Below are 25480 nucleotides of genomic sequence, written 5' to 3'. Positions count from 1 at the left end.
AATGTAGTACATACTGAAACGATCTCTGGCTTTCATTGAATCAGACACCAGAGGGTCACTTATTCCATACAGATTTTCAGCATATATCCGGAAAATATAATCTTTCCCTTCAAGCAGTTTAGAAACTTTGCATGTTGTTTTAGCACTTGCAGATGTCACAGGCATCCAAAGATCCTTGCCCACCTCCTTCTTCTCGATGATATAATTGGTAATTTCACTGCCTCCATCATCTAAAGGTGGCTTCCAAGAGATAACCATGTACTCTTTGGTCACCTCATCAAAAATAACTGGTCCTACTGGCGGTCCAGGACGGTCTGCAGGAAAAAAAGAAAGTCACGGCAACAAATTGTTATTTTCACTTCTGCTTTGGAAAGAACAGAATACCTATTCTTCTTGCCAAATTATACTTACCAACTACATTAACTTGGCAGACGCCTTTCCTAGAGCCTGTACTATTCTCCACAACCACACTGTATTTGCCAGAATCTGAACGTTTGGCCTTGACTTTCTCTAGAGCCAGCGTCGTCGGAGTGGTCTTTATGTGAGTGCGATCATCTTCTAGCACATCAGCTTCGTCTTTGAACCAAGTAACCTTCGGCTTTGGTTTGCCTGAGTAACGGCCAGTGAGGGCAAAAGCTTCACCAACTCGAATCGTGATCTTATCTCTGAAGTCAAGGTCAAGTGTTGGAGGAGCTAAAATTTATAATAATAAAGGCAAGTCAGTTTTACTGATGTTTTATGACAAATCTATAAGTGTACATTTTCAAAGTATAAACTGCATTGGACACATACCCAGTTCATCCTTGCAAGTGATTGGCTTGGTGCAGAATGATGGCTTGCCTTGTCCGACGATGTTGACGGCACTGACACGGAACTCATAGGTATCACCTTCTTTAAGGCCTTTAACGGTGTATTTTCTGCTAAGGAGGTTGTCCTGTGTAACTTTGTGGAACTTCTCAGTGCCAATGAGGCGGCTTTCTAGGATGTAGTTAATAATTTCTGATCCACCATCATACTTAGGAGGATTCCAAGTCAAAGAAACCGAATTTTTAGTAACTTCTTTGACTTCTAGGTCTTCTGGACGCTCAGGTACAGCTGCAAGTATAAGTATGGGATTACAGTGAAAAATGTCATGTTAAGAATGTAGTAAATAATACTTCCTGATGATTTCACTTAAACATTAAACTCTGTTTTGATAAGTAGCAGATGAGAGCTCATCATAGAATGTTAGTGCCAAAAAGGACCCAGTATAATTTCCTCTGACAAATGAGGAAATAAGAGGTTCATTGAGGCCAAAAAGTTTAAGAAAGTTTTCCAGACTTAGTAGTATTAGAGTTAGCAAAAACACTTCATATTTATGATATAAGTGGGAACTTGAAAAAAAAACAGTGGAAGGATTTGAAGAATCAGATGTATTCCTATAATCTTTTTTCATAATTGCATTCAAATACTACCAACAATAGATATTGAGTATTTATCTAATGGATACTTGTTGAATGAACAAAATGTTTAGCATTTAACTCATATTTTGTCACCATCATTTTTTAAATTAATTGAGTGATGAGGTGATTAAGAATGTAATTGTTTTAAATTGTACTTACTTATTGGATCTCTGATGACAAGCTCACTTGTTGTTTCAACAAATGGGCCTATGCCAATACTGTTTTCAGCCGCAATTCGGAAAAAGTAGGCTTTTCCTTGAATGAGACCCTGGACGGTAGCATTTTGCCGGGTAACTGTATAGGTCACTGGGGTCCATGCTCTGTGGTCAGCTTCCCGTTTCTGAACGACGTAATTGGTGATTGGAGAGCCTCCATCGTCTTCTGGAGAAAACCATGTCAGTTTGCAGGAGTCATTGGTTAGGTTGTCAGCCAGGAATGGTGTTCCCACAGGACCCGGCACATCTGGAAATGAGAAGAAAAGATTTCTAGTTGTTTGTCTTCACTGAACTATAGGGCTCAATACTTGTTACCCCTTGTTTTTAAAAACAGGACAAGCCCTGGCCGGTGTGGCCCGGCTGGTTGGGTGGCATCCTACAAACAGAAGGGGCACGTCGTGCCTAGGGCGTGGGCTCAGTTGGGGGGGCAAAGGAGAAGCAGTTGATCAATGTTTCTCTCCCCACCTCTCTCCCTCCCTTCCTCTCTAAACCCTCTCTCTCTTTTCCTCTCTTTCTAAAAGCAATGAAAAAAAAAAAGCCCTCGGATGAAGATTAAAAGATAATACTAATAAATAAATAAAAGAGGGAAATGTTGTTATGAAGGAAATAAGATTTTGTGTTTATTGGGTTGTTTTTCCTTTGCTTGGTATTTATTTTCCACCATGTTTTTAGATAAAGTAGGTTTGCAGCAGTTATGGGTTGCTACCATTTTAGCAGAAGCTGAAGAAACAGTATTTTTTTTTCCTTTGCAATATGTGACTCAGATAAGACAGGAGGGAGCTGCCCAAAGGGAAACAGGAGGTAGTGAAGACTGACAACGTGGCTACGTGGCTACTTTTTTTGTATCCAGTTTACTGCTCAAAGGGGAAAGAGTTTTTTTCTGTGTCACCAGTGAGTCAATGAGGAGCACAAGAGGCCCCAAATCTCAGAGAGACCTTTGAGAGGGTGGACATTTAACTTGGAAGTAGACCAGTTATCAGGATAATAGCCATTGGGAAAAAGAGTGTTTGAAACTAATCTAAATCTTGTAGTAGCTTGAAACGAATCTAAAATCTTGTAGGATTATTGTTCTGGCTGGTGTGGCTCAGTGGACTGAGCACTGGACTGTGAAGCAAAAGGTTGCTGGTTTGATTCCCAGTCAGGGCACATGCCTGGGTTACAGACAGGTCCCCAGTAGGAAGCACATGAGTGGCAACCACACGTTGATGTTTCCCTCCCTCTCTTTCCCTTCCCTTCTCTTTAAAAATAAATAAGTAAAATCTTTAAAAGAAGTGAAGTAAAATCTTGTAGGATTATTGCTTAATGAGATAGCTTTTCATATGCCATTTTCATTAATGAAACCATAATGTTTTCATAATGTTAATTATGTTCAATAGAACTAGTTAGTTTCATATAAAAACTGGCTGCTTGGAGTACGGTTGTGCCTAGAGACATACTGAGAGAGAGATCTGAGTGAGAGAGCTTCATTTTCTGAGCAAATTACTGGAATAAAGCAGCTAGCGCGAGGCATGAAAAAGCTGTGTGGAGTTCTACTCTCTATTCAGTGACTAGAATGCAATATTGATAATCAAATATGATGCTTCTCTTCAATTAGAATGTGGAAAATATTCTCAGGGATTTTTTGCAGTATTGTGATAATTAGCAAAGAAAGGCACAATCCATGATCCGCAAATGGTCAACATTAGCAGATTGTGAAATATTCATGTATATTTGCAGGAAAGTTTCTTTTACAAAAACTATATAATAGCATAATAAATGCTTATGTGGCATGTTATATAAAAAGTCAACATATAAATCTTTACAGTATGAATACAACCATATAAAATATGTATAGGATAAAGAAGCAAGAAGGAAATTTAAAAAAATGCTAACAGGGAGTTATCGATGAGATTATGGGTGATTTTTCTTATTTTCCAAAATATTTGCAACAGTTTTATTTTATCATAGCTTTGTCATAGATGAAATAAGAACATTATCTTGAAGTTGTGTGGACAGATTGAAAGTATTTACCTAATACATCAACGATAATTGTCTTCTTCCTTTCTCCCCCTTCATTTTTGGCGAGAAGAGAATAGACACCTTGGTGGCTCCTCTGGCAATTCTTGATGACCATGGATGAGCTAATGGCTGTGGTCTCAATGTTGGCTTCCAGAGGTAATGCTTTTTCATTCATGCTCCAGGTGACGGTGGGAGGAGGTTTCCCGGATACATAGGCGATGATCCGGATCACCCCTCCAGCGTGGACCACAATTCTGTCCCTGACGCTCGCGTCTAGCTGAAGATCAGGTACCACTGGAAAACAGTGGAACATGATAAATGCAACTTGCAGTTCTGACCCAAAACATAAAATTCTACAAAAATAATGCAAGTATGACTTACCAATTCTGTCTTTCATTTCAACGGCATCTGTGACTTCTCCAGGCTCTCCGATGCCTGCAATGTTGACTGCTCGAACTCTGAATCTGTAGAGTGCTCCTTCTTTTAATCCTGTCACAACGAGTTTTGTTCCTCTCACTTCTTTATCTTTAGCCTAGGAGAAAATCACAAGCATTTTTAATTATCACAGTTCTTGGTAGCTACTTGTTTCCGTGGCTTTCTAAAGTATAACCAATGACATATCTAACTGTCTTTGGGAAAATTTTTGCCAGTTTAAGTTTGGGAATCAGGTATGACAGGTGGGCACTGAACTAATCTAAAAGGTTGGACTATCTTGTCAAGAATTATGTTTTAAAATTATTGTCACATGATTGTATTATTCACTTATTTTACCTTTTCTGGATTTAGAACCAAAAGATAAATGAACAATAATGTGGCTTAACTTTTCATTAGATTTTTGACATTATAGGTGTTTGGATTCAGTTATAATTGTGTTATTTTTATGATTTCTTTCTTTCTATTTTTATTCCAGAGAGAGAGAAAGAAACAATGGTGTGAGAGGAACATCAACTGGTTGTCTCCCATATGTGCCCCAACTGGGGACTGAAGCCTGCAAGTGAGGTATGTGCCCTAATGGGGAATCAAACCCATGGCACCTTCAGTTTATGGGACGACATTTGAGTGAGCTGAGCCACACCATCTAGAGGTATTTTTCTGATTTCTTAATGTAAAAAATACAGATAGAAGTTAATGGGATTGAGAATAACAACCACATTATTAGTTCATTCATAGTACAATTCCATGATGCAAATGTTAATTACCTTTTCCCATTCTTCTTTTCCTTCTTCTTTATATTCAACGATGTATCCAGTTACTTTGGAGCCACCATCTTTGAGTGGGGGAGACCACTCCAAATCTGCAGTGGACTTGGTCCAGTCTGTGACTTGGGGGAATGGAGGACCAGGAGGGGCTGGAAAGAATCAGTATACGTTAGTATTCTCGACTTTTCCATGGCACTTTGGAAAAAATAAATTTAAAAAGTGGTTTCAAGGCTTACCAGTCGGATCTCTAGCGGTCACTGGGTCTGATGGCAGGCTTGCTGGGCCCGCGCCAGCAGCATTGATCGCATATACCCGGAACTGATAATCAGAACCTTCGATAAGACCAGTCACTTTGTAAGAAACCCCCAAAGTCATGGCTTTAATAGGATCTCTGTTAACTCTCTTCCATCTCTTTGAAGTGGTGTCTTTCATTTCCAGCCAGTATCCTGTCACAGGCGAGCCTCCATCATATTCTGGCTCTTCCCAGTTGACAGTCATGGAGTTACGAGTCACACTGCTGACTGTTGGTTTATCAGGTGCTCCGGGGACAGCTGTGGGGGAAAAAATCACATCGATTTATAAGAAACTATGAGAAACACAAATAAGAATGACTTTGTATGTGAAACATGTCCTACTTACAGAAAAGGTTTCTTGCTGTTTCAGGTTCGCTGTCAAGAGGCTCTCCAATGCCGTATTTATTCTGGGCCATGATTCGGAATACATATTCATGGCCTTCTAGCAGTTTGGGAATGGTGTATGTGCACTCTTTAGGTTCACTGGACACACGCACCCATGTCTTCCTATTAGCTTCTCTTTTCTCAATTACGTAGTTTGTAATCTTAGACCCACCGTCATCTTTAGGTGGAAGCCAAGATATTGTCATTTGGTCTGCTGAAATAGATTCAAACTTTATTGGTCCCACTGGAGGGCCAGGACGACCTAAAATGGTTTAAAACAAGCAAACTTTGTTAGTGGAATGATTCTGAAGCCAAGCATTGTGTTTATGAACAGAAAAACATGTAGTTTTCATAAAACCATGTAATCTTTACCAAGGACATTCAGTCTCATCTCCTTTGATGCTGTCCCCAGATTATTCACAGCTGTGATGGTATATAAGGCAGTGTCACTCCTGCGAGACTGCGGAATAACTAAGGTGCAAGCATCATCCACCACCAGTTTGTTGACGTGGGTGTCGTAGATAACAGGCTCTTTATTATCAGGCTTCTTTGGAGGAGCTTTAAACCAGGTGAGTGTTGGGAATGGCACCCCTTTAATTTTGGCCACAATGCTAACATCAGTTCCTTCTTCAACCTCCATGAATTCTTTGAGATCAATTGATGGTGGGCCTAGATTGTTAAAAAACAAAAATTGTCATTAGGAACATAAAGCACTAAAGGATAGAAAATTGAATTCACATGACTGTAAAGCTATTAGGGTCTATGATAGGCAGGGTCTGTAGCCCAGCCCAATATAGAGAGCAGATCTGTCTTCAGCTAATTTATAGCAACATGAGAACAGGTACATGTGGCCACCATCCTTTATCTCTGTGTGGCTATGTAAGCTGTTGCCTCTCACTTACCTGACATCATTATGCATGTAGATATTGAAAAAGGGCACAGAGAAGTGAAAATTGTAGTAGCTTAGGCATAGGAGGTTTTTTTTTTATATTCCCTTTAGTATTTATGCAGTTATGAGGGACCTACCATGTTGATTCTGAGATGAATTCCCCTTTGAAGCAACACAACCTTTAGTAGAGTCAAAGCAAATTTCCATTTTCAATAGATTTAGTCTAAGAATGTGCAAAGAGGGTTGTGCCTATAGCCCTCCTAAATGTAGAAGAGAGAATTGAACAAATCCACAGCAGTAGGGATGGTAACAATAATTAGAGGAAGAATTACTTCTACATTTGTGTGCATATTTTATCTGTTAAAATTGATGTGTCTTTTTCTCAAATGGAGCAAAAGAAACTTGACTGTTAAGATACATGGTTCTTGGCAGTTGCTGAGCAAATGAATAGTTACTTTGCCCCTTTGGAGGGGTGTGCAGAGGAAGTGCTTTGATTTCTGACAAGGAAAACAGCATGTATGGAGAAAAATTTTCCTAAGAAAATTCCAAACACCATCTTACTTAAGTAAGGAAAAGGTAATATGTAAGGAAATATAATTTTGTGAAAGTTGAGGGAATGCGTGATTGAGTAATATGTCCACGTCTACACTCAACCTGTTGCAGCTTCTGGATGTATAGATATACTGTATTTTTTGGACTATAAGATACACCCCCCACCCCAATTTGGGAGGAAAATGCAGCAGTAACCCTGCTTCTGCCTCCTGTGACCCTGCTCCACCACTGCCTCGCTCCCCCCCACAGTGTACCAGGTAAGCTACATTCAGATTATAAGACACACCCCCATTTCCTTCCAAATTTGGGGCAGAAAGTACGTCTTATAGTCCAGAAATTGCGGTATCTCTTTTTATTTTGGACAATGACTAACCATGTAAAGACGTTCATGAAGAGGACGTGCTGTACCGATACGCTGGTACTCACATGTCTGGTCTTTGACGATCACAGGGCCAACCGTGGCGGAAGGCTTGCTGACTCCTGCAGCATTGACAGCTTTGACTCTGAACTCGTATTCCCCGCCCTCGGTGAGGTCTTCCACGGTGAATTCCAGTTCTTCCACATCACGCCTGTTGCACTGTCTCCACGCTTCTTTCTTTTTCCCAGTGGGGTCCCATGCAAGGCACTCAACAAGATAGTGGGTGACCGGGGAGCCTCCATCATTCTTTGGGGGTTTCCATGACAGGTGTACGGTGTTCTTTGTTATGAGGCCAATCTTGAGTTTAATAGGAGGATCAGGAGGATCTTTAAAAAGTTAAAGGAAGTGTTAAGCATTCTTCATAAGCCTAGTTTTCAAGTTAGAGATGCTCTTCTAATTGTAGGTTTAAAAACTTACATATTGGATCTCTGGCAGTAGTCCTCTGAATGGTTTCCACAGGCGCACCAACACCAAAACGGTTTTCTGCACGTACGCGGAAGAAATATTGCTGTTCAGAGATGAGATCAGGGACCACGAATGAGGTGCTTCCACAGTTTGGATTGACTTTTGTCCAGGCTTTCCCATCAATAGTCTTCTTCTCGATTACATAGCCTTTGATCCTGTCTCCTCCATCATCATCTGGCATCTTCCAGGTAAGTCTGCAGCTGCCTCTCGTGACGTCACTGACTTTCAGATCTTTGGGTGGCCCTGGTACATCTGTTGAATGCATATCACAATGTAAGTCTCATGGTCCTTTAAAAATAATTTGTTCTTATTCCATAGTCATTTTTAAACTTTTTCTTACCCATGACTTTGACTCTGCAACTTGCAGTCTTTTGTCCTGCTTTATTCTTGGCTGTGATGCTGTATTTGCCTGTGTGAGATCGTTTACACTCCGGAATGATAATTACTGATGAGTTTTCAGCAGTCTCCAGCTGTACCAAAAAAAAAAAAAACAAAAACCCCACACACTAGTTATATATTGAATGAAAGAATCCACATACTAGTTGTATATTGAATGAAGTCAACTAGGTCATGAATCATTTTAATTTTTTTTTTACCTTTGCATCTTCTGGTATATCATGAACTCCATCCTGTTAGAAAAGAAGATGGTCAGTTGCAGTATAAATATTCCTTAGGGTGATTTAGTGGGAGACACAGAGAATTATAATTATCTTACCTTCATTGCCTTCTTTGCCTTTCCATCAAATTCCCAAGATGATTTTGGTATTGGGCGTCCCTTGACGACGGCAGGAATCCTAATCTGCGAGCCAGCTTGACAAATCAGGCAGTCCAGTGCGCCAATGTCAATGTGAACTTCTGGTGCCTCTGTAACACCATGAATAATGAACAGGATTTAGCTTACCTTATTCAAAACAGTAATTGACATATCTTCAGTAAATTCATCAATCTCATAATAAGATCCAAAGATGGGTCCATCAGTGGAGTAAGGACCAGTACCTTGGATATCAGTAGCAGGGATCTCTCCAGTTGTGTCACTTGGTTCAGATTCACCAGCTTCATTGACAGCTTTCACTCTGAATCTGTACTTTTTGAGTTCTTGCAAATTTGGCACAACACATTCACAGGCAGTTAGAAGTTTATCTGGTTCATTTACTCTTTTCCAGTCAGTAGTGCCTTCTTCTTGCATTTCTACAATGTATCCTTTGATTGGACTGCCACCGTCTTTGGCTGGAGGTTTCCATGCTAAGGAGATGCTTGACTTTGTTTTGTCTTTTACCTCTGGGCAAGATGGCGGCCCAGGTGGATCTAGTGAAAAAAAAAAAAAGAATCAATCAATCAATAAATAAATAAATAACGTTTTACAGTTGATGGAACACCAGATTTATATACCATAGTAATATGCTACTATACACGATCATTATTTTATTTTTAATCCATTACAACGTTAAAATAGGAATGACAAAAAATAAATCACCTTCTAGAAAAGAGAAAAACAAGAAATAGTCTATTTTCTTTTAGGCTTCCTGCAAAAACAAAGAAAGTAAACGACTAACTGGGATTAGAAAGACTACTTGCTATCTCTAGATAGATCTGTATTCTATTTACACATGATTGGTGAAAAGCCATTTTACTTTTGAGATCCCTTCAGTGAGACTCTACAATATTCTCTACTGAAAAACTTAATTTATTTCACCGTAAAATTAAATCGAAAATGATCTCACCGTTAGCTGGTAAACTTTCCAACACTATTCTTAATGCCCTACACAGTCATTGTCTACCACGATCAAATCACCTCATAATCCTTTACATTTCTGACAGTGATTTACAGTTACAGAGATTCTTTTAGTCCGCCTTTTTAACCATAGCTCTTCCCTCTGCAGGGCCTACATAGTTCCTTGCATATAGTGCGTGTTCAGTACTAGCTTGCTGAGTGAACGAATGGCTACTACTTCATTTTATACATAGGATCCATAGAGAGCTTAAAGTATTTCAAGTCTTCTTTATAACAAATCACTTTTTTTCCTACAGAGAATCTAATCAGATATATTATGCAGTAATTGCAATTAAGCATTAAGGCCATGATGGTTTAATTTTTGAACTCATCTGCTCATACATATTTCAGAAGTATTTTTCTTTCATTTGACCCCACAGACTGTGCTTGAGAATTTTATACTTTTGCTCAATAAGTATTACTGAAAAGTTAGCAACATTTTGCTTTTCTTAAAAAACTTCTACTGGAGGCTCTGACTGTTTAGCGAAGGGGATAAATTTCCATAGTATCTAATGAGACAGGGCTTTGCTAAGGTATGGGAGCAAAGAGGAGCTCACAGTTCCGGGTAATTATTATTGGGATTTCTCATAAAAATAGTGGGTTTAACCTAAGAGCTTTAAAACTATATGATTTTATGTCTGTGTGTGTATATATGTATGTGTGTGTAAGTGAATATATACAGCCATGTGTAGTGTGTGTATACACACACATATGCATATAGACTTCTGATAATCTAAGTATGATACTTTTACCTTTGATAAATGAAATAATTTGGCATAGGGAAATACAAGAAATTTAAAAGCAGACCTATCCATTTAGTGGCTTTGCCCTTTACAAATTCCAGAAATGGAAGCATACTTACATATGGGATCCCCTGCCACAGCTGGATCTGATGGTTCACTGGGAGGGCCAATTCCCACAGCGTTTATTGCCATTGCTCTGAACTGGTATTTAACGCCTTCGATCAAACGGGGAACGTTAAATTCCAAGCCTTTGAATCCCACTTTGGTTATTGGTGCTCGGCTAACACGGGACCAGTAGGCACCACCCTCTTCTCGCTTCTCCAGCCAGTAGCCAGTAATTGGAGAGCCGCCGTTGTCCAGAGGAGGAGTCCAGGTCACTAGCATGGACCCTTTGGTGCGCTCCAAAACTTTTGGTTTTCCCGGAGGTCCAGGAAGGCGATAAGGATCTTGAATGACCACCTTATCTGATTTGCACTCATCACTGGTTCCATATTTGTTCACTGCCCTAACTCGGAACTCATACTGACCATTGGGGATAAGTTTCCAGATCTAGAAATCAGATGAAGAGTAACTTCTTAGAAAGAATATATTTATGTTGATTTTCACTTATTTTAAAAATAATTGTTTTGGTAGGGAAGACTACCAAAACATTTATTTGGTAGTCTTCATTTCATCTTATGAAATGAAACATTTATTGAAACATTATGAAACATTTATAAAATGAAATAAATCTATAAACTTAAATAAATATATACTTTTAAAATATGTAGACTGTAACATGGAGAAAGGTCATTATTATTGGGACTCCTCATAAAAATACTAGCTTTAATCCAAGGGTTTTAAAACTATGTGATTTTATGTTTGTGCATGTAAGTATGTATGTGGTTGTATTTGAACATATACAGTCATGTGTAGTGTGTGTATATACACACATATGCATATACACTTCTGATAATCTAAGTATGACCCTTTTACCTTTAATAAATGAAATAATTTGGCATAAAGAAATAAAAGAAATTTAAAAGCATTATTACCCATTCAGTGATATCTCATTTTAGAATGAGAACATGTTGATTTGTTGTAGCTAATAGTGGATATCTCAAGTAAAAGAGACTCGGTACCTCAAACAATTATACTTACTAACTGGCCTTATGTGCATGATGCTAAAAACTACAGTGAAACTTTTCATGTATGGTTTTGAGTTTAATCATTAAATTCCAAGGTTATGCTAGAGTGGTGTTCATTTAAGGTTTGCCCTTTTAATGTGTATAAGAAAATGTTTAAAAGAATTTACCCCATATCTCTTCTCCACAGCAGTGTTGGTGACTTCCTCCCATTCAGATTTCTTTCTACTTGCATCGCGCTTGTCAATGACATAGTGGGTGATTTCACTGCCACCATTGTCAAGAGGGGCCTCCCATGTCAAGTAGCAAGAGTCAGCTTTAATATCGGTAACAGCAAGATTTCTTGGTGGGGACGGACGATCTGGAAAAGAACAGAAGAGACTGAGAAGGCAGTTCTTAAACAGACACTGGGGTTTGTTTTGATATAGGAAAGCATGTTACTTACCATACACTTCAACATGAACATTTCGGAAGACTGTGCCAAGGCGATTGGAAGCTGTAATGGTGTAAGTTCCTTTGTCTTCTCGGACGGCTTTGGGAATGCTGAGCTCAGTCTTTGCCTCACTTCGGGACACTTCTTCCTTGGTTATCGTCAGTGCATCAGTAGTCTTTTCAATCACAGTTTCATTCTTGGACCACTCAATCTTAGGCATTGGAAGGCCTGTCACATCTGCGGGTATGTTAACAGGTTCTCCCGCCTTAACCTTGATAGTGTCTCCTCGAACAGATAGGCGCAATTTAATAGTTGGAGGTACTGAGAGAAGAAGGGAAAGAGAAAAACATAGCAAAGTCATAAAGATGTTTACTCAACCTGTGAGATAAAGGTAACACTGTAAATTGCACTAAAATTATTATGATGTTCAGATTCTATACCTTCATCGTCTTGTATGACCACGTTAAGAGGCAGGGATGGTTCACTTTCACCACATGCATTAACAGCTTTGACACGAAACTCATACATTTGGTGTTCATCAAGATTTTCAACCAGAAAAGACGTGGTTGGGCAGAGCCGAGTGTTAACTCTTTCAAAGTCAGGTTTGTCGTGACGCCGTTTCTCAATGATGTAGCCCTGGATGGGGCTGCCACCATCGCTGCGGGGCTCCTTCCAGTCAAGTGTGATGGTGGACTTCGTTCTTTCTGTATATGTGAGCCGCTCAGGAGACGTTGGAGGACCTTTAACCAGAATCAAGTTAGAATGAAAAACATGCAATAAATATTCACATAAGAAATATTACTTCAAATTAATTATGTGAAAATGGGCTCCTGTTTGCCGTAATCTTGATGACATCCATCTTTATAATCTTTCTCAAAACATCTGTTACCAGAATTGTAGGTATTCATATAGGCAGAATTTTTAAAAATGATTTTAATGATTTTATTTTTAGACAGAGGGGAAGGGAGGGAGAGAGAGAGGGAGAGAAACATTAATGTGTGGTTGCCTCTTGCACACCCCCTACTGGGGACCTGACTTGCAACCCAGGCATGTGCCCTGACTGGGAATCAAACCAGTGACCCTGTGGTTTGCAGGCCAGCACTTAATCCACACCAGCCAGGGCAAAATAGGCAGAATTTTTCTTAGTAAACTTCAGCATCAAGATTATTAATTAAAAATAAATGGAGAGGCATGTCTGCTTTTTAAAAATACTTTTAAAAAATATCCATAATACTTTTGGATATTTTACCTCCACAACTGGGGAAGCTTCCTATCTTCATGAACTAGGAGAGCAAGTCTGTGAAGTTTTGTCTTGAATGGCCAACTGAGAGCAAAGTGTTTCCTCTTTTACTAACAGATAGTGCACGTGTCTACTGGATATATTGTGGGTCACGTTGCTTCATGTGGGTTTAAAATGTGGTGGAAAGAGAATTTATGTAATGGTGCTGTAGTTTCGTGTCCTAAAGAACGAAACTAGAAGAATAACCTTTGAATAGTGAAACTAGACCCAATCCACCCTTATTGGCTATTATTGCATCTAGAAACAGAGTTTTGTAGTGGGAGCCAGATCTATTCAACTCCAGCTATAGTGAGACTTCCAAGATGAACTGTTACAGCGAGTGACGGGGGATATAATTTTGTGTTTCTTTTGTGGGTAGTGGTGGTGGTGAAGAAAGAACTCCCCAGGTCTTGTAGGGAACAGGTTATCCTCGTTGACCTTATTTCCCTGGGTGGTCTGTCTGTGTGTATTACCAGTATGTGCAATGTTAGGATTTTGTATCTGTTCATCTTGGTCAAGGAGGTTTCCTTTGATTGGTTTTATTCTCTGATGACTGTTTCTGATTTGGGGCCTCCATATCCTTCCGGTGGGGACTATTTGAGGTCTAAAGGAAGACTGAGACACTTATCTTAAGGCAGTATCTGTTCTGTAGCCTTTCAAAGGCAATGAACTCTCTTTAACTACTGGGCTATTGAATTAATTACTCCAGTGCATTCTATTGTAAAGATATAATATCTCTAAATTATTTTTAGGTTATTGCTAAGCTCCAGTAGATTCAGGTTTTTTAGTACATAAAACCATGGTTGGTTTTATGTAAAAATTACAATGAGCCAAAAATTACATTGAAGTCATAGCAAATGCAGTATTCTTTAAGTTGCTAGTAGTTATTTCATTTACCTTTCTTATTACTCTTTAGCTTAGATCATGAGACTTTTGGGAGTTTGAAGCCATAAGTCTCAATGAATAAATGCAACAAGCAGAAACAAACAGCATTTTCTTTATAAACATTGAAAACATTCTTTTACCTAGTGGATCAACTGCAAGAATCGGTCCTATTTCCACAGGAGGGCCACAGCCAAACTTGTTCTTGGCAATCACTCGGAACTTATACTCTTGTCCCTCAAGGAGACCTGTGATGTCACATTTAGACCTATCCGTCTCTATTGGCTGCCTCCAAGTGTGCATCTTGGCATCTTTTCTTTCAATAATGAAGCCCGTGATATCACTGCCCCCATCATCTTCTGGGTCAGACCAGTTCAGCAGACACATCTTTCTGTTTGTTACAACAGGTTTTAGGTCAACAACTGGACCAGGGACATCTGAAAAATAAAACCACCACCAAAATATCAGTGTAATAAGATAGTGTCACTGAGGAAAAAAACCTATACAGATCCACGTAACATTCCTTACCAAAAACCTCTACCCTGATTGCTGCAGACTTGGAACCGCAGCTATTGGTGGCTGTGATCACGTATCTGCCATGATCCTTTCTCAGTGCTTCCTTGATAATTAGTTCGGATTTGCTTCCAACATTCTCTATCACAACACGGTCTTTATCCAGCTCCCCTTCCTCTATGGTCCACACTCTTGTAGGCACTGGACGGCCCGTGACCACGGCAGGAATTCTGAGAGTCTTTCCAGCCATTAACTGTATTCCAGCCGTAGCAGAAACTTCTAGTTCCACAGTTGGAGGCTCTGTTGAAAGAGAAAAATCATACATCAGTCCAAGAAAGACGGGGGAAAAATCCCTTACTGGAAAAATAGCCATAATCCTTATCATATAATTTTTACATGCCTTGCGGTTCAGCCACAGTAACAGGTCCGGTTTCTCCAGGCGGCCCTTCACCTGCCGCGTTGACGGCACTCACTCGCAGTTTGTAATCGGCGCCCTCTCGGATCTCTTTGACAGTGTACTGGCGGACCTTGATCATCTTCTCTGTGCAGCGTGACCACTCATTTGTGCCAACCAGCTGCTTATCGACAAAGTAGCCAATGATTTCCCCACCGCCATTGAAGGCTGGGGGTTCCCATTCCAGTTCAATGGTGGTGGAGCTTGTGTCCGCGACCCTGGGCACAGGTGGGCCAGGAGGGGCTAGAATGAATGCAGATACACAAACCAAAAATCACTGGTGGTTTTAAAATGCACAGTAGCTTAGCCATCCTGGTTTTTTTTCATGGTGCATTGCATGTAATATGGGTAAAGACTTTTATGTAACTTTTAAGTTATACAGACAGATATTTAAAACTTTACACTGTAACCTCAGTACATGTGTCCACAGTCATTGCTAGTATTTCATTTGATTTTTTCCAGCTTTACATAATATTATTGACATACATAAATAGACTTAATGGATACAACCTGGTGATTTGATACATGTATATATTGTGGAATCATTACCATAAACGGTTAGTCATGTTGCTTTGTGAGGGTTTAAAATGTGGTGGAAAGAGAATCCCCTCACATGATCACCATTTTTGGAGTCGTATTATTTAAGATTTGCCATCTCAACCACTTTCAAGTATATAGTAGAGTACTGTGAATTACCATTGCCATGCCATACCCCACTTTCTTTGGAAGGAATCACTTACAGATTGGATCACGTGCTGTTTTGGGATCTGAAGGGGGACTGAACTTTCCAGGCCCAGCTGCATTTTCAGCACAAACTCGGAAGACATAGGTGAGTCCTTCTAAAAGGCCTTCTACATTGGTCTTCAAAGAATTCAGAAGGCTTCTGTTGACACGAGTCCAGTGTGTACTATTAACCTCACGTTTTTCAAGCCAGTAACCCAGGATGGGGCTTCCATTATCCTTCGGTTCATTCCATTTCACTAGCATACTGTTGCTGGTAACATCTTCCACAATGGGCTTATCAGGTGCATCAGGTGGCTCTAATTATTTTTAAAAAATAGCATATATGAATTAATTTCCTAGCATGATATTAAAATTCAAATTTTTCAGCTGTGATAATGTATATACCAATGCATATGGTAAAAAGGCAAAATTTAGATGCGCAAGGAACCTTACCAAATGGATCTTTGGCTGTAAGTGGCTTTGAAACACAAGGGGGTCCAGGCCCAAACCTATTCTCCGCTCTTACACGGAAGAGGTACTCTTTCCCTTCAATCAGTTTTGTCACTGAATATTTGCAATGTCTGAGTGTTGAAGTGATAGTAATCCAGTCTGAGTCAGGTTTTGCTTTATCTTTCTTTTCCAAAGTGTAGTTTATAATTTCACTGCCACCATCATCGAGTGGAGGTTCCCATTTGCAAAGGACTGAGGTCTTTCTAATATCTTCAAACACAAAGTTGATTGGTGGTCCTGGTGTATCTAATATTCCAAAAGAGAGCAATGATTAAAAATTTGCGCAGAAACGTTTACAGCAGAAAATACAAACGTCACTATGTTCCTTTGTCATGAGTTTTTGCTTTTCCTACACCTTTCTATCTCTGTGTCATGTTAGCTGGTGAATACCCAAGTTGTTTGATTTCTTTTACCTACCTATGAGGAAAAGACAAGACAGAGGATACCTTGCTGAAGCCATTCTCCACTTCTCTTAACTGCCCACCCCCAAACTTTTATGTTTGTTTTACTAAAACTCTGACATAGACTGTCTTCCCTCCAGAAGGGTAGTTTTAACCACTTACCCAGCACACTGACAGAACAAGGAGCTTTGGCGACACCATGGTCATTTTCAGCTTTGATCATATACATGCCATGGTCAGGTCGAAGAGAATCTCGGACACGTAATTGAGACTCCCCTTTTACACTATTGTTGATACTCAAACGCTCTGTGAGAGGCAGGATAAAAGGTTCTTCTTCTTGAACTTCACCCCTCTTCTTCCTCACTGTGGGTGCTACTCGTTTCTTAATTTCCTCTGGTGTAATAACATTTTCATCCTTCAGCCATGTGATGGTTGGGTAAGGTGACCCAGAAATTGTCGCGTCAAGTACTATTTCATCACCTCGTTTCACTTCTAGGCTTGTTCTCATAATGACTTTTGGGGCATCTGTAATGATGAAAAACATTCAGTTCTGATGCAAATATCTGGCAAAATATGATTCTCCTTTATTTTAAAGTAAGAAAATACCAATCCCATTAAACAGAACTTACCAATTGGATCTACAGCTTTGGTTGGAGGGGTGGCCCGAGAAGGTTCCCCGATGCCAGCAGCATTTTCTGCTCGCACACGGAATTGGTATTCCTTTCCCTCTTCAAGTCCTTTTGCTGTATAGGTCAGGACTGGTACCAGGTGTTCATTGCATCGCCTCCACCTTTCGTCACCCTTCGCAATCTTCTCTATGATGTAGCCCATTATCTTGCTCCCTCCATCATACAAAGGTGGCTTCCATGTAATAGTCATTGCCTCAGCTGTTGGGTTATGAACCTCAACATCTATAGGTGGATCAGGGGGTTCTGAAGCACAAGAGAAAAATTGTTAACATAGGGAAATCCATCTTCTTAAAAAATTGCATATTAATTTCTAGCTATATCACATTCATGCCCAAACTTACGCTTTGGATCTTGAGCAATGACTGGATTTTTCAGTTCAATATATTCGCCTCCACCAATCTTGTTGACAGCTTTAACGCGGAAGAAGTATTCACCATTTGGTATGAGATCTTTTACAGTCCAAGATAATTTATTCTCACCGGACATGACTGGTATATATGTCCTCCTCCCAGCCTCTCTGCGTTCCAGGACGTAATGAAGAATTGGGCTTCCACCATCATATTCTGGAGGTTCCCAGGTTAACTTACAAGAACTCTTGGTCACATCACTTGCTTTAATATCTTTGCATGGCCCAGGTAGGCCTATTAGAAATAAAATTCATAATTACTATTATAATCTGAAGAGTCAGCATATTACTAGTACATTCTTTCTCTAAGTGGGACTATTCACACTTTGGGTGGGACAATCTATGAAGTGCAGGAGTGCCCCTTACACTGCAGGCCATTTAATAACCTTGGCCCCCAAGTACTAAATGTCGGCAGCTCCCCCTGAATCTTTATTCCAAGAAAAAGAGCCCCCAAATTTCCAAAGACCATTCATATGTGCGGGAGGAGGGGAAAGATGTTATTCCCTCTGGTTGAAAGCTATAGAAAAAAATGCAAATATAATCAATAAAGGAATAGTGGTTATTTTATCCTTTGAGTATATCTTTTATTTAAATTAGTACCTCACATGCAGAAGTAATTTATTCTAATCAGAGTTTAACTACTGATTTAGTCTCTTTAGAATTGCTCTGCTTCTCTTATTGTTAGAAATAATCTGAAAGGACATTTAGTTTACAGACGGCCAACTCATGAAACAATTTATACTGACACTGTAAAAGAACTAATTTTCCTAACATGTGTAGAATGTGTAGTGTTTTATCAAAGAATGCTTACCTATGACTTTGACATTGATCGAGGCGGTTGCTGAGCCGAGCTTGTTCTCCAGGGTAATGGTGTAAACTCCAGCATCTGCATGGACACTCTTGGGAACTTCAAGGTGTGCAGAGATGTGGTCACTCTTCATTGTTAGTCGATCACTTGCTTTAACTTCTTTGCCATCTTTATGCCAACTAACAGTGGGAACTGGGACAGCTCTGAAGGGAACAGGAATGCTTAATTTTTCACCTTCGATAACAACAATGTCGTGAGTTTCCAGATCAATTGTTGGCTGGCCTGTAAGATACAATCCAAAAGAGGGTAAAAAGGTATGCCCAAATGCAATGCATGAGTAAAACCTGTTTTATTAATTACAAAAGAAACCACGTTCTTACAGTCTGGGTCTTTGGCAACCACGTTTTCGGAGATTTCAGAGGGCTCACTGACACCAACAGCATTGACAGCCCGCACTCGAAGAACGTACTCCTTGTCAGGAACAACACCTTCTTCGACCTTGAATTTCAGGTCTTTGATGGGGCGAGAATTAACTCGCATCCACTTCTCAGTGCCTACTGGGCACATTTCAACATGGTATCCTATAATAGGGCTCCCACCATTTTTCTCTGGAGGCTTCCATGCAATGGCAATGTGCTTTCTTCCAGCATCAGTCACATGCAGGTCAAGGGGAGGTGAAGGAGGACCTGAAAAAAAGAGCAACATTCACATCCACAACATCATCACCAAGCTCTAGACAACATTGTTTACAGAGTCAGCACTCCTTACTTGTTGGATCTTCAATAGACAGGATTTCTGTGGGTTCACTTGGGTGACCGACTCCAGCTTCATTTTCTGCCCGGACCTGAAACTGGACTTCCGTGCCTTCAATGACATCAGTTACTCTGAAGTTACAGTCAGGTCCTGAGGTCTTTCCAGCTTTCACCCAACGGGTACCCAGCTTCTCTTTCTTCTCGATGATATATCTATTGAAATGACAAAGCATTGCATCAGTATTAATAGAAAACACAAAGTGAAGAATTTTCAGTCATTTGTAAATTATTCTTTATGCATTAATTAAAATTCTACCTCTGTATTGGTCTTCCACCATCATTTTTAGGTGGTTCCCACTTCAGGTCCACATGTCGTTTTGTCACATCGACGACTGTCAGAGCATAGGGTGGTCCAGGGGTGGCTGAAAACAAAATATTCAGTGGTTAGAGAAACTGGAGGGAACAGTGGTAACCCACTACCAATGGTGTCACAGAGATTAAGTTAGCATACTAAAGGTGTCTTTGGCCAGGACAGAGTCCCCAATTTCACAGTAGTCACTTTGTCCTATGGCATTTTCTGCAGCAACTCGGAACACATATAAAGCGCCCTCGGTCAGTGGAGTTACTGTGCACTTGGTGTCCTTGACAGTTGTGTCTACTGTTTGCCAGCCTTTCCGCCTCACGTCTCTCTTTTCCACGATGTAGTTGGTGATGGGGGATCCTCCATCTTTCTCAGGAACTGTCCACTTTAGGTCTGCTGTATTTTTTGTGATATTAATAACTTCAAGCCAGCGAGGTGGTGATGGAGGATCTGAAGAAGAATAAGAAAAAAAAATTAAATTTTTATTGTCTAATATTGTGTTCATTAAATTCTCTAGTAATCATGAGAAAATCATATAGCAAGGATGAAATAATCTAGTAATGAGTTTCTTATATTTTCACATATTATGGTTCTAGGATATGCTTTAGAAGAATTTATATACCAAAACGTTACTATGACTCACATAGTTTCTCCCGACAAAGCACAGGGTCGCTGGGTTCACTGGGTTCACTTTCCCCGGCCTTGTTCACAGCTCTAACTCGGAACGAGTATTCCTGCCCTTCCATGAGCCCCGGGAGCAAGTGCTGAGTGGTGGGAACTCCTTCAGCTACTCGGACCCAGTCATCTGTTCCAGTTTTTAGCATTTCAATGACATAAGATTCAATCTTTGCCCCTCCATCGTGTTCTGGCTTTGTCCAATTCAATACTAATGATGTTTTGCCTATATCTTTCACAGTTGGTTTTCCAGGAGGCCATGGAGGATCTGCAAGCCAAGGAAATGGAATTATTCAGGTGTGTCAAAAAGGAGATAACACAAGCTTCCAAAGAACCACATGAACTATATAAGTGATACCTATAGGATCCTTTATTAAGATTGGTTCAGTTGATCTACTTGGTTTTCCAGGTCCAGCAAGATTTTCAGCCAACACACGGAATCTGTATTTCTTCTTATTGGTGAGACCTTTCACTCTGAATTAGGAACAAAATGCCAGTTGAATACCATGATGAGAAGCAGAAACTTCTGTTTATTTAACACAGGAGAGGCTAATTTATTTAATTTGTGATTTGTTATTTGGCAATTTAACTAAAAATATTCCAATATAAATTTAAAATAGTTTTTTAACTGTCACACACTTTAGATGTGGCTAACTAAACCAACCTAATTATAATACTGTAATGATGATTATTATTATAACATGTTGGAAGACCAAATACTTTGAAACTTCTAGAAAGTTAATATTTTTTAGTAAATTAAGAAACATGTCTCTGGTTGGAACTCATATCATTTTTGAAATTATGTGTTACTAAGAAATATAAGTAAAATAATCAAAGTTTTAGAGTAACATCAAAAGGAATACTAAAGAATAAAAATTTGCACACACTGTGACAGATTTAAACATCCTGGTGGAGGTTTGGGGCGTACCTGTAGGTTGTATCCTTTACCGGCATCTTATTGCATCTGACCCATTTATCAGTATCAGGATCTAATTTTTCAACCCAGTAGCCAGTGATTGGGCTGCCGCCATCATCGTCTGGCTCACTCCACGTGAGAGTCACTGCGTCTTTAGTGATATCAGAAGGTTCTAGGCGAGTTGGAGGTCCCGGCGGATCTACAGACAGGATCAGATTTGTGTTACATGTCCTATATATAAATATGACACCTAAATCCAAGTTAGACACAAGCACCCTTTTCCTTTTTTTCCAGCTGAATAGAGAGAAACTTACCAAACTGAAATTTGGCTACGATTGGAGAGGCCTGAACTGGCTCACCAACACCATACATGTTTTCTGCAGCAACTCTGAAGAGGTATTCTTTATTAGGTGTTAATTTGGTTGCCTTGAAGTTTGTATCCTTGACAGTCGAGGAGAGCTTGTGCCACACTTCACTGTCTGTCGCTCTTCTCTCCACCACATAGTTTGTGACTTTAGATCCACCATCATCTCGAGGGGGGTTCCATGTTAGAAGACATGACTCATTGGTCACTTCTGTGATGTCAAAAGCAGCTGGTGGTCCGGGTTTATCTGCGGATGACATGACACATGGCAAACAAGACATTTAAAACATGTTTTATTTTAAAAGGGAGCTGCAACGAGTTGGCCTATTTTCAAAATGAGAGCCTCTCTCACCTAGGACGTTCACTTCTACCACAGCCGTGGCCCGACCACACACGTTCACAGCCTCGATGATGTAGGTGCCGGTATCGCTTCTCTTACTATCGACAATAGTCACTGTGGATTTCTTGGGCACATTTTCAATGGTGATTCTTTTGTCTGGCTTCAGAAGCATATCAGCCTTTGTCCAAGTTATTTTAGGTTCAGGTTTTCCGGTTACAGTGGCAGGAAGTTCAATCTTAGTTCCTGCTTTTACAGTAAGACCAGCAAGGAGCTTCACGTCGAGGAAAATTTCAGGGGCCTCTGAATTAGAAAAAAGATTATTTACGATGTTAGCAAGTTCAAGCAGAAGTAAAGTCAGAGGGCTCATTGATACAGCAACAACAATAAAAAACAAAAATATATACCCTGCGTGTCCACAGCCTGGATTTCATCTGTGGGTTTGCTTGGCTTGCTGGGACCCATCCTGTTCAAGGCCTTAACACGGTAGGCGTACCACTGGCCTTCTTCAAGGCCTGTTACTTCCATTCTGTCAGAAAACAAAATAAGACATTTTGCTATAGTGCATATAACCTGTCCCACTGTGTAGTTGTATTCACAATATGCCCATGATTCATACCTCTGATATAATGGTATCATTTAAATTAATTCCAGATTGCTTCAATATTGCAACTAATGGAAATCTTGAATAGGGGATATGTCCAGCGGCAGCACTTTATAAAATTACACAGGCATAATGGGGGAATTGCCAACAAAAAAGAAACCTAACATTTAGCTTTTTACCAAAGAAGCTCACTTTAGTAAGAGCGAACTTTTGCTCTTGTGCCAAATAATTAAAAACATACTTTGTTTCTGCGACTGGCTCTCCACAGGCAACCCATCGATCAGAACCACGGGGACATTTTTCAACTATATATCCTTTGATACGCGAACCACCATCGTATTTAGGTGGTTCCCATGTTAGGAAGATGCTCTTGGCTGTTCGATCTCTCCATTTCACATTCTCGGGTGGGTCAGGTACCGCTATAACATTTTAAAGAGAGAGTCACTCTTAGATAGGCCATCCATAAAATCTTCATATTGCCAACTTGTGCCTTATCCCCATGACTTCAACTCTAGGTCTGAAGGCAAAAACAGGCAACAAGAGGCAAGGTGAGAAATCAAGAAAGTACTCACTTGCAGGAACTGACATATTTACAGGTTCATCAACATATGCAGGTTCTCCAGGGCCACACTTGTTACGAGCACAGACTTTGAATAAATATTCTTTTCCTTGAACAAGATCAGGAACTGTGAATTCTAAGTCAGTCACAAAGTCCATAACCTGGGACAAAGAAATACAGTTAATTAGTTGTATCCCCAAAACCCTTTGCCCAAGGTAAAATATTTTTTTACCATGAGCAGGGATATAAATGGAACTTGTTTTGAACGCTAAGGATTGTTCATTTCATGTTAGAGAAGAATTACAAAGTACAACACCAAATTTTTTACCCTTGATATGGGGTGAATTTGTTTCATAGTCTGTACACACTGAAAAGGTGGCATATAAGGTGTTGATTTTTTTCTACCAGCTTGGTTATTAGGAATATGATTTTAAATTAAGGTAAAAATAGTAATGAGTTTAAACTGAGGAGAAAAAATTGGCAGATTAGACCAACTAAGGTGATCTAGTAGACTGAGAAGTATGGACACCAGGGAGCCAAACACTTAATGTCCTTAGAATGACTTATAGCTTAATAAGGGCATATAGGGCACTTATCAGGTACCAAGTAAGTAGTTACAGTGTGCATGTGTTTTTTAAACAAACCCAGTTAAANGTTTTGAACGCTAAGGATTGTTCATTTCATGTTAGAGAAGAATTACAAAGTACAACACCAAATTTTTTACCCTTGATATGGGGTGAATTTGTTTCATAGTCTGTACACACTGAAAAGGTGGCATATAAGGTGTTGATTTTTTTCTACCAGCTTGGTTATTAGGAATATGATTTTAAATTAAGGTAAAAATAGTAATGAGTTTAAACTGAGGAGAAAAAATTGGCAGATTAGACCAACTAAGGTGATCTAGTAGACTGAGAAGTATGGACACCAGGGAGCCAAACACTTAATGTCCTTAGAATGACTTAAAGCTTAATAAGGGCATATAGGGCACTTATCAGGTACCAAGTAAGTAGTTACGGTGTGCATGTGTTTTTTAAACAAACCCAGTTAAAAATTTGGCAGGACTCACAAAATGAGGCAATTAAATCTTGTTGAACTACTTCAGGAAGCATTAGCATCAATGCATTTGAAAAAGCATTTTCAAGCAAGGGTAAAAGTAAAAACATGAATTTTGAATGGCTCCCTAGAATTCTGGGATTTCCTCACTTTCTTCAGGAGTTGGCTCATCGCTACTGAAAACTCACTTTAGTCCATGTTTTCCGGCTGACTTCTCGCTTTTCAACAAGATACCCAGTTAATGGACTTCCTCCGTCATCATCTGGTGGTTCCCAGGTCAAATGGACCGAGTCCTTGGTGATGTCACCAAATTTCAGTTCTTTGGGTGCACTTGGGCGAGCTGAATGAATGCAGTTAAAAGTCATTATTATTAATGGCTTGAACCATTTTTTGTTCATACCATCAAACCACTTTAGATAATGAAAGTTTAGTTCCTCACCAATTACATTGACATCAATTTCCCCAGAAATTGCCTTCACTGGATTTTCCAGTCTTAGTGTATAAACACCCTTGTCTGGACGTTCACTTGGAGAAATGACAAGTTCAGCATAGGCAGATAAGGTTTTCATTTTCACACGATCCCCTTCTTCTAGCGCTTTATCTCCTACAGACCAGGTTGCAGTTGGCCTTGGGTAGCCTGTACTTGGAACCAGGATCTTGATAGGATTCGGGACAATAATTTCCAGACCATCTTTAAATGCACTTAAATCCATTGTTGGCTCAACTACCAAGAAAAAAAAATAGTGAGTTCCCAGTACTATATTTAAGTCCCTAGAACTCCAAAGTAGCCACGCGCTGGTTCCAAATCAAAAACCAAAATATCCATTTACCAAAAGCATCATCAGCAGTTAGAGGCCCAAGAATTTCAGATGGATCTGAGACACCAGCTTCATTTTGTGCAGATACTCGATATAAATATTTATTTCCTTTTTGTAATCCAGTAACCTAAAATTATGAAGCAATATTTGTAAAAAACACATACATTTAAGTCCATGGTCATACACTGAATATTGTTTTAGATGCAAATGCCCTACCTTGTAGGTCAGTTCAGGGACAAGTTTCATATTGCAGCGAACCCAGTTATCTTTTCCTTCTTCACGTCGTTCTATGATATAACCCAAGATTGGGCTTCCTCCATCTTCCAGAGGAGGTTCCCATGTGAGCTGAACTGACGACTGAGTCTGATCGGAGGAGTTTAGGTTCACAGGAGGACTTGGTCTCTCTGGAGTGGAAGAGTTGGAGTGTGCCATTTAATTCAGTGATACTTG

At 39.8% G+C, this 25480-nt stretch overlaps 1 protein-coding gene across 1 annotated transcript in view; it reads right to left on the bottom strand.

Moving 5' to 3' along the window:
• TTN (titin) overlaps window positions 1–25480 on the bottom strand; it is a 274055-nt gene that overhangs the window by 66361 nt on the left and 182214 nt on the right. Inside the window, exons 204-248 of the mRNA XM_037044363.1 lie at window positions 25247–25434; window positions 25043–25157; window positions 24652–24936; window positions 24401–24552; window positions 23173–23320; window positions 22842–23019; window positions 22404–22525; window positions 22012–22299; window positions 21610–21906; window positions 21308–21494; window positions 20738–20853; window positions 20348–20647; window positions 19855–20154; window positions 19660–19765; window positions 19360–19556; window positions 18972–19277; window positions 18595–18873; window positions 17719–18018; window positions 17318–17620; window positions 16851–17213; window positions 16231–16533; window positions 15795–16094; window positions 15001–15297; window positions 14616–14900; window positions 14231–14524; window positions 12367–12666; window positions 11939–12247; window positions 11664–11854; window positions 10489–10918; window positions 8852–9160; window positions 8571–8719; window positions 8452–8484; window positions 8196–8325; window positions 7808–8107; window positions 7399–7716; window positions 5904–6200; window positions 5494–5793; window positions 5091–5405; window positions 4855–5003; window positions 4037–4187; window positions 3668–3949; window positions 1602–1904; window positions 793–1095; window positions 412–693; window positions 15–314 (exon numbers count right to left, since the gene is read on the bottom strand). Of these exons, the coding sequence (XP_036900258.1) occupies window positions 15–314; window positions 412–693; window positions 793–1095; window positions 1602–1904; window positions 3668–3949; window positions 4037–4187; window positions 4855–5003; window positions 5091–5405; window positions 5494–5793; window positions 5904–6200; window positions 7399–7716; window positions 7808–8107; window positions 8196–8325; window positions 8452–8484; window positions 8571–8719; window positions 8852–9160; window positions 10489–10918; window positions 11664–11854; window positions 11939–12247; window positions 12367–12666; window positions 14231–14524; window positions 14616–14900; window positions 15001–15297; window positions 15795–16094; window positions 16231–16533; window positions 16851–17213; window positions 17318–17620; window positions 17719–18018; window positions 18595–18873; window positions 18972–19277; window positions 19360–19556; window positions 19660–19765; window positions 19855–20154; window positions 20348–20647; window positions 20738–20853; window positions 21308–21494; window positions 21610–21906; window positions 22012–22299; window positions 22404–22525; window positions 22842–23019; window positions 23173–23320; window positions 24401–24552; window positions 24652–24936; window positions 25043–25157; window positions 25247–25434 (11160 nt within the window). The remainder of the gene's footprint in view (window positions 1–14; window positions 315–411; window positions 694–792; window positions 1096–1601; window positions 1905–3667; window positions 3950–4036; window positions 4188–4854; window positions 5004–5090; window positions 5406–5493; window positions 5794–5903; window positions 6201–7398; window positions 7717–7807; window positions 8108–8195; window positions 8326–8451; window positions 8485–8570; window positions 8720–8851; window positions 9161–10488; window positions 10919–11663; window positions 11855–11938; window positions 12248–12366; window positions 12667–14230; window positions 14525–14615; window positions 14901–15000; window positions 15298–15794; window positions 16095–16230; window positions 16534–16850; window positions 17214–17317; window positions 17621–17718; window positions 18019–18594; window positions 18874–18971; window positions 19278–19359; window positions 19557–19659; window positions 19766–19854; window positions 20155–20347; window positions 20648–20737; window positions 20854–21307; window positions 21495–21609; window positions 21907–22011; window positions 22300–22403; window positions 22526–22841; window positions 23020–23172; window positions 23321–24400; window positions 24553–24651; window positions 24937–25042; window positions 25158–25246; window positions 25435–25480) is intronic.

Source organism: Sturnira hondurensis, unplaced genomic scaffold (assembly GCF_014824575.4).
Source record: "Sturnira hondurensis isolate 20B ecotype Veracruz unplaced genomic scaffold, ASM1482457v3 Scaffold0004136, whole genome shotgun sequence".
In the NCBI taxonomy this organism is placed as follows: domain Eukaryota; kingdom Metazoa; phylum Chordata; class Mammalia; order Chiroptera; family Phyllostomidae; genus Sturnira; species Sturnira hondurensis.
Note: the sequence above shows the minus strand (reverse complement) of the source record. Positions and strands in the feature narration are given on the sequence as shown.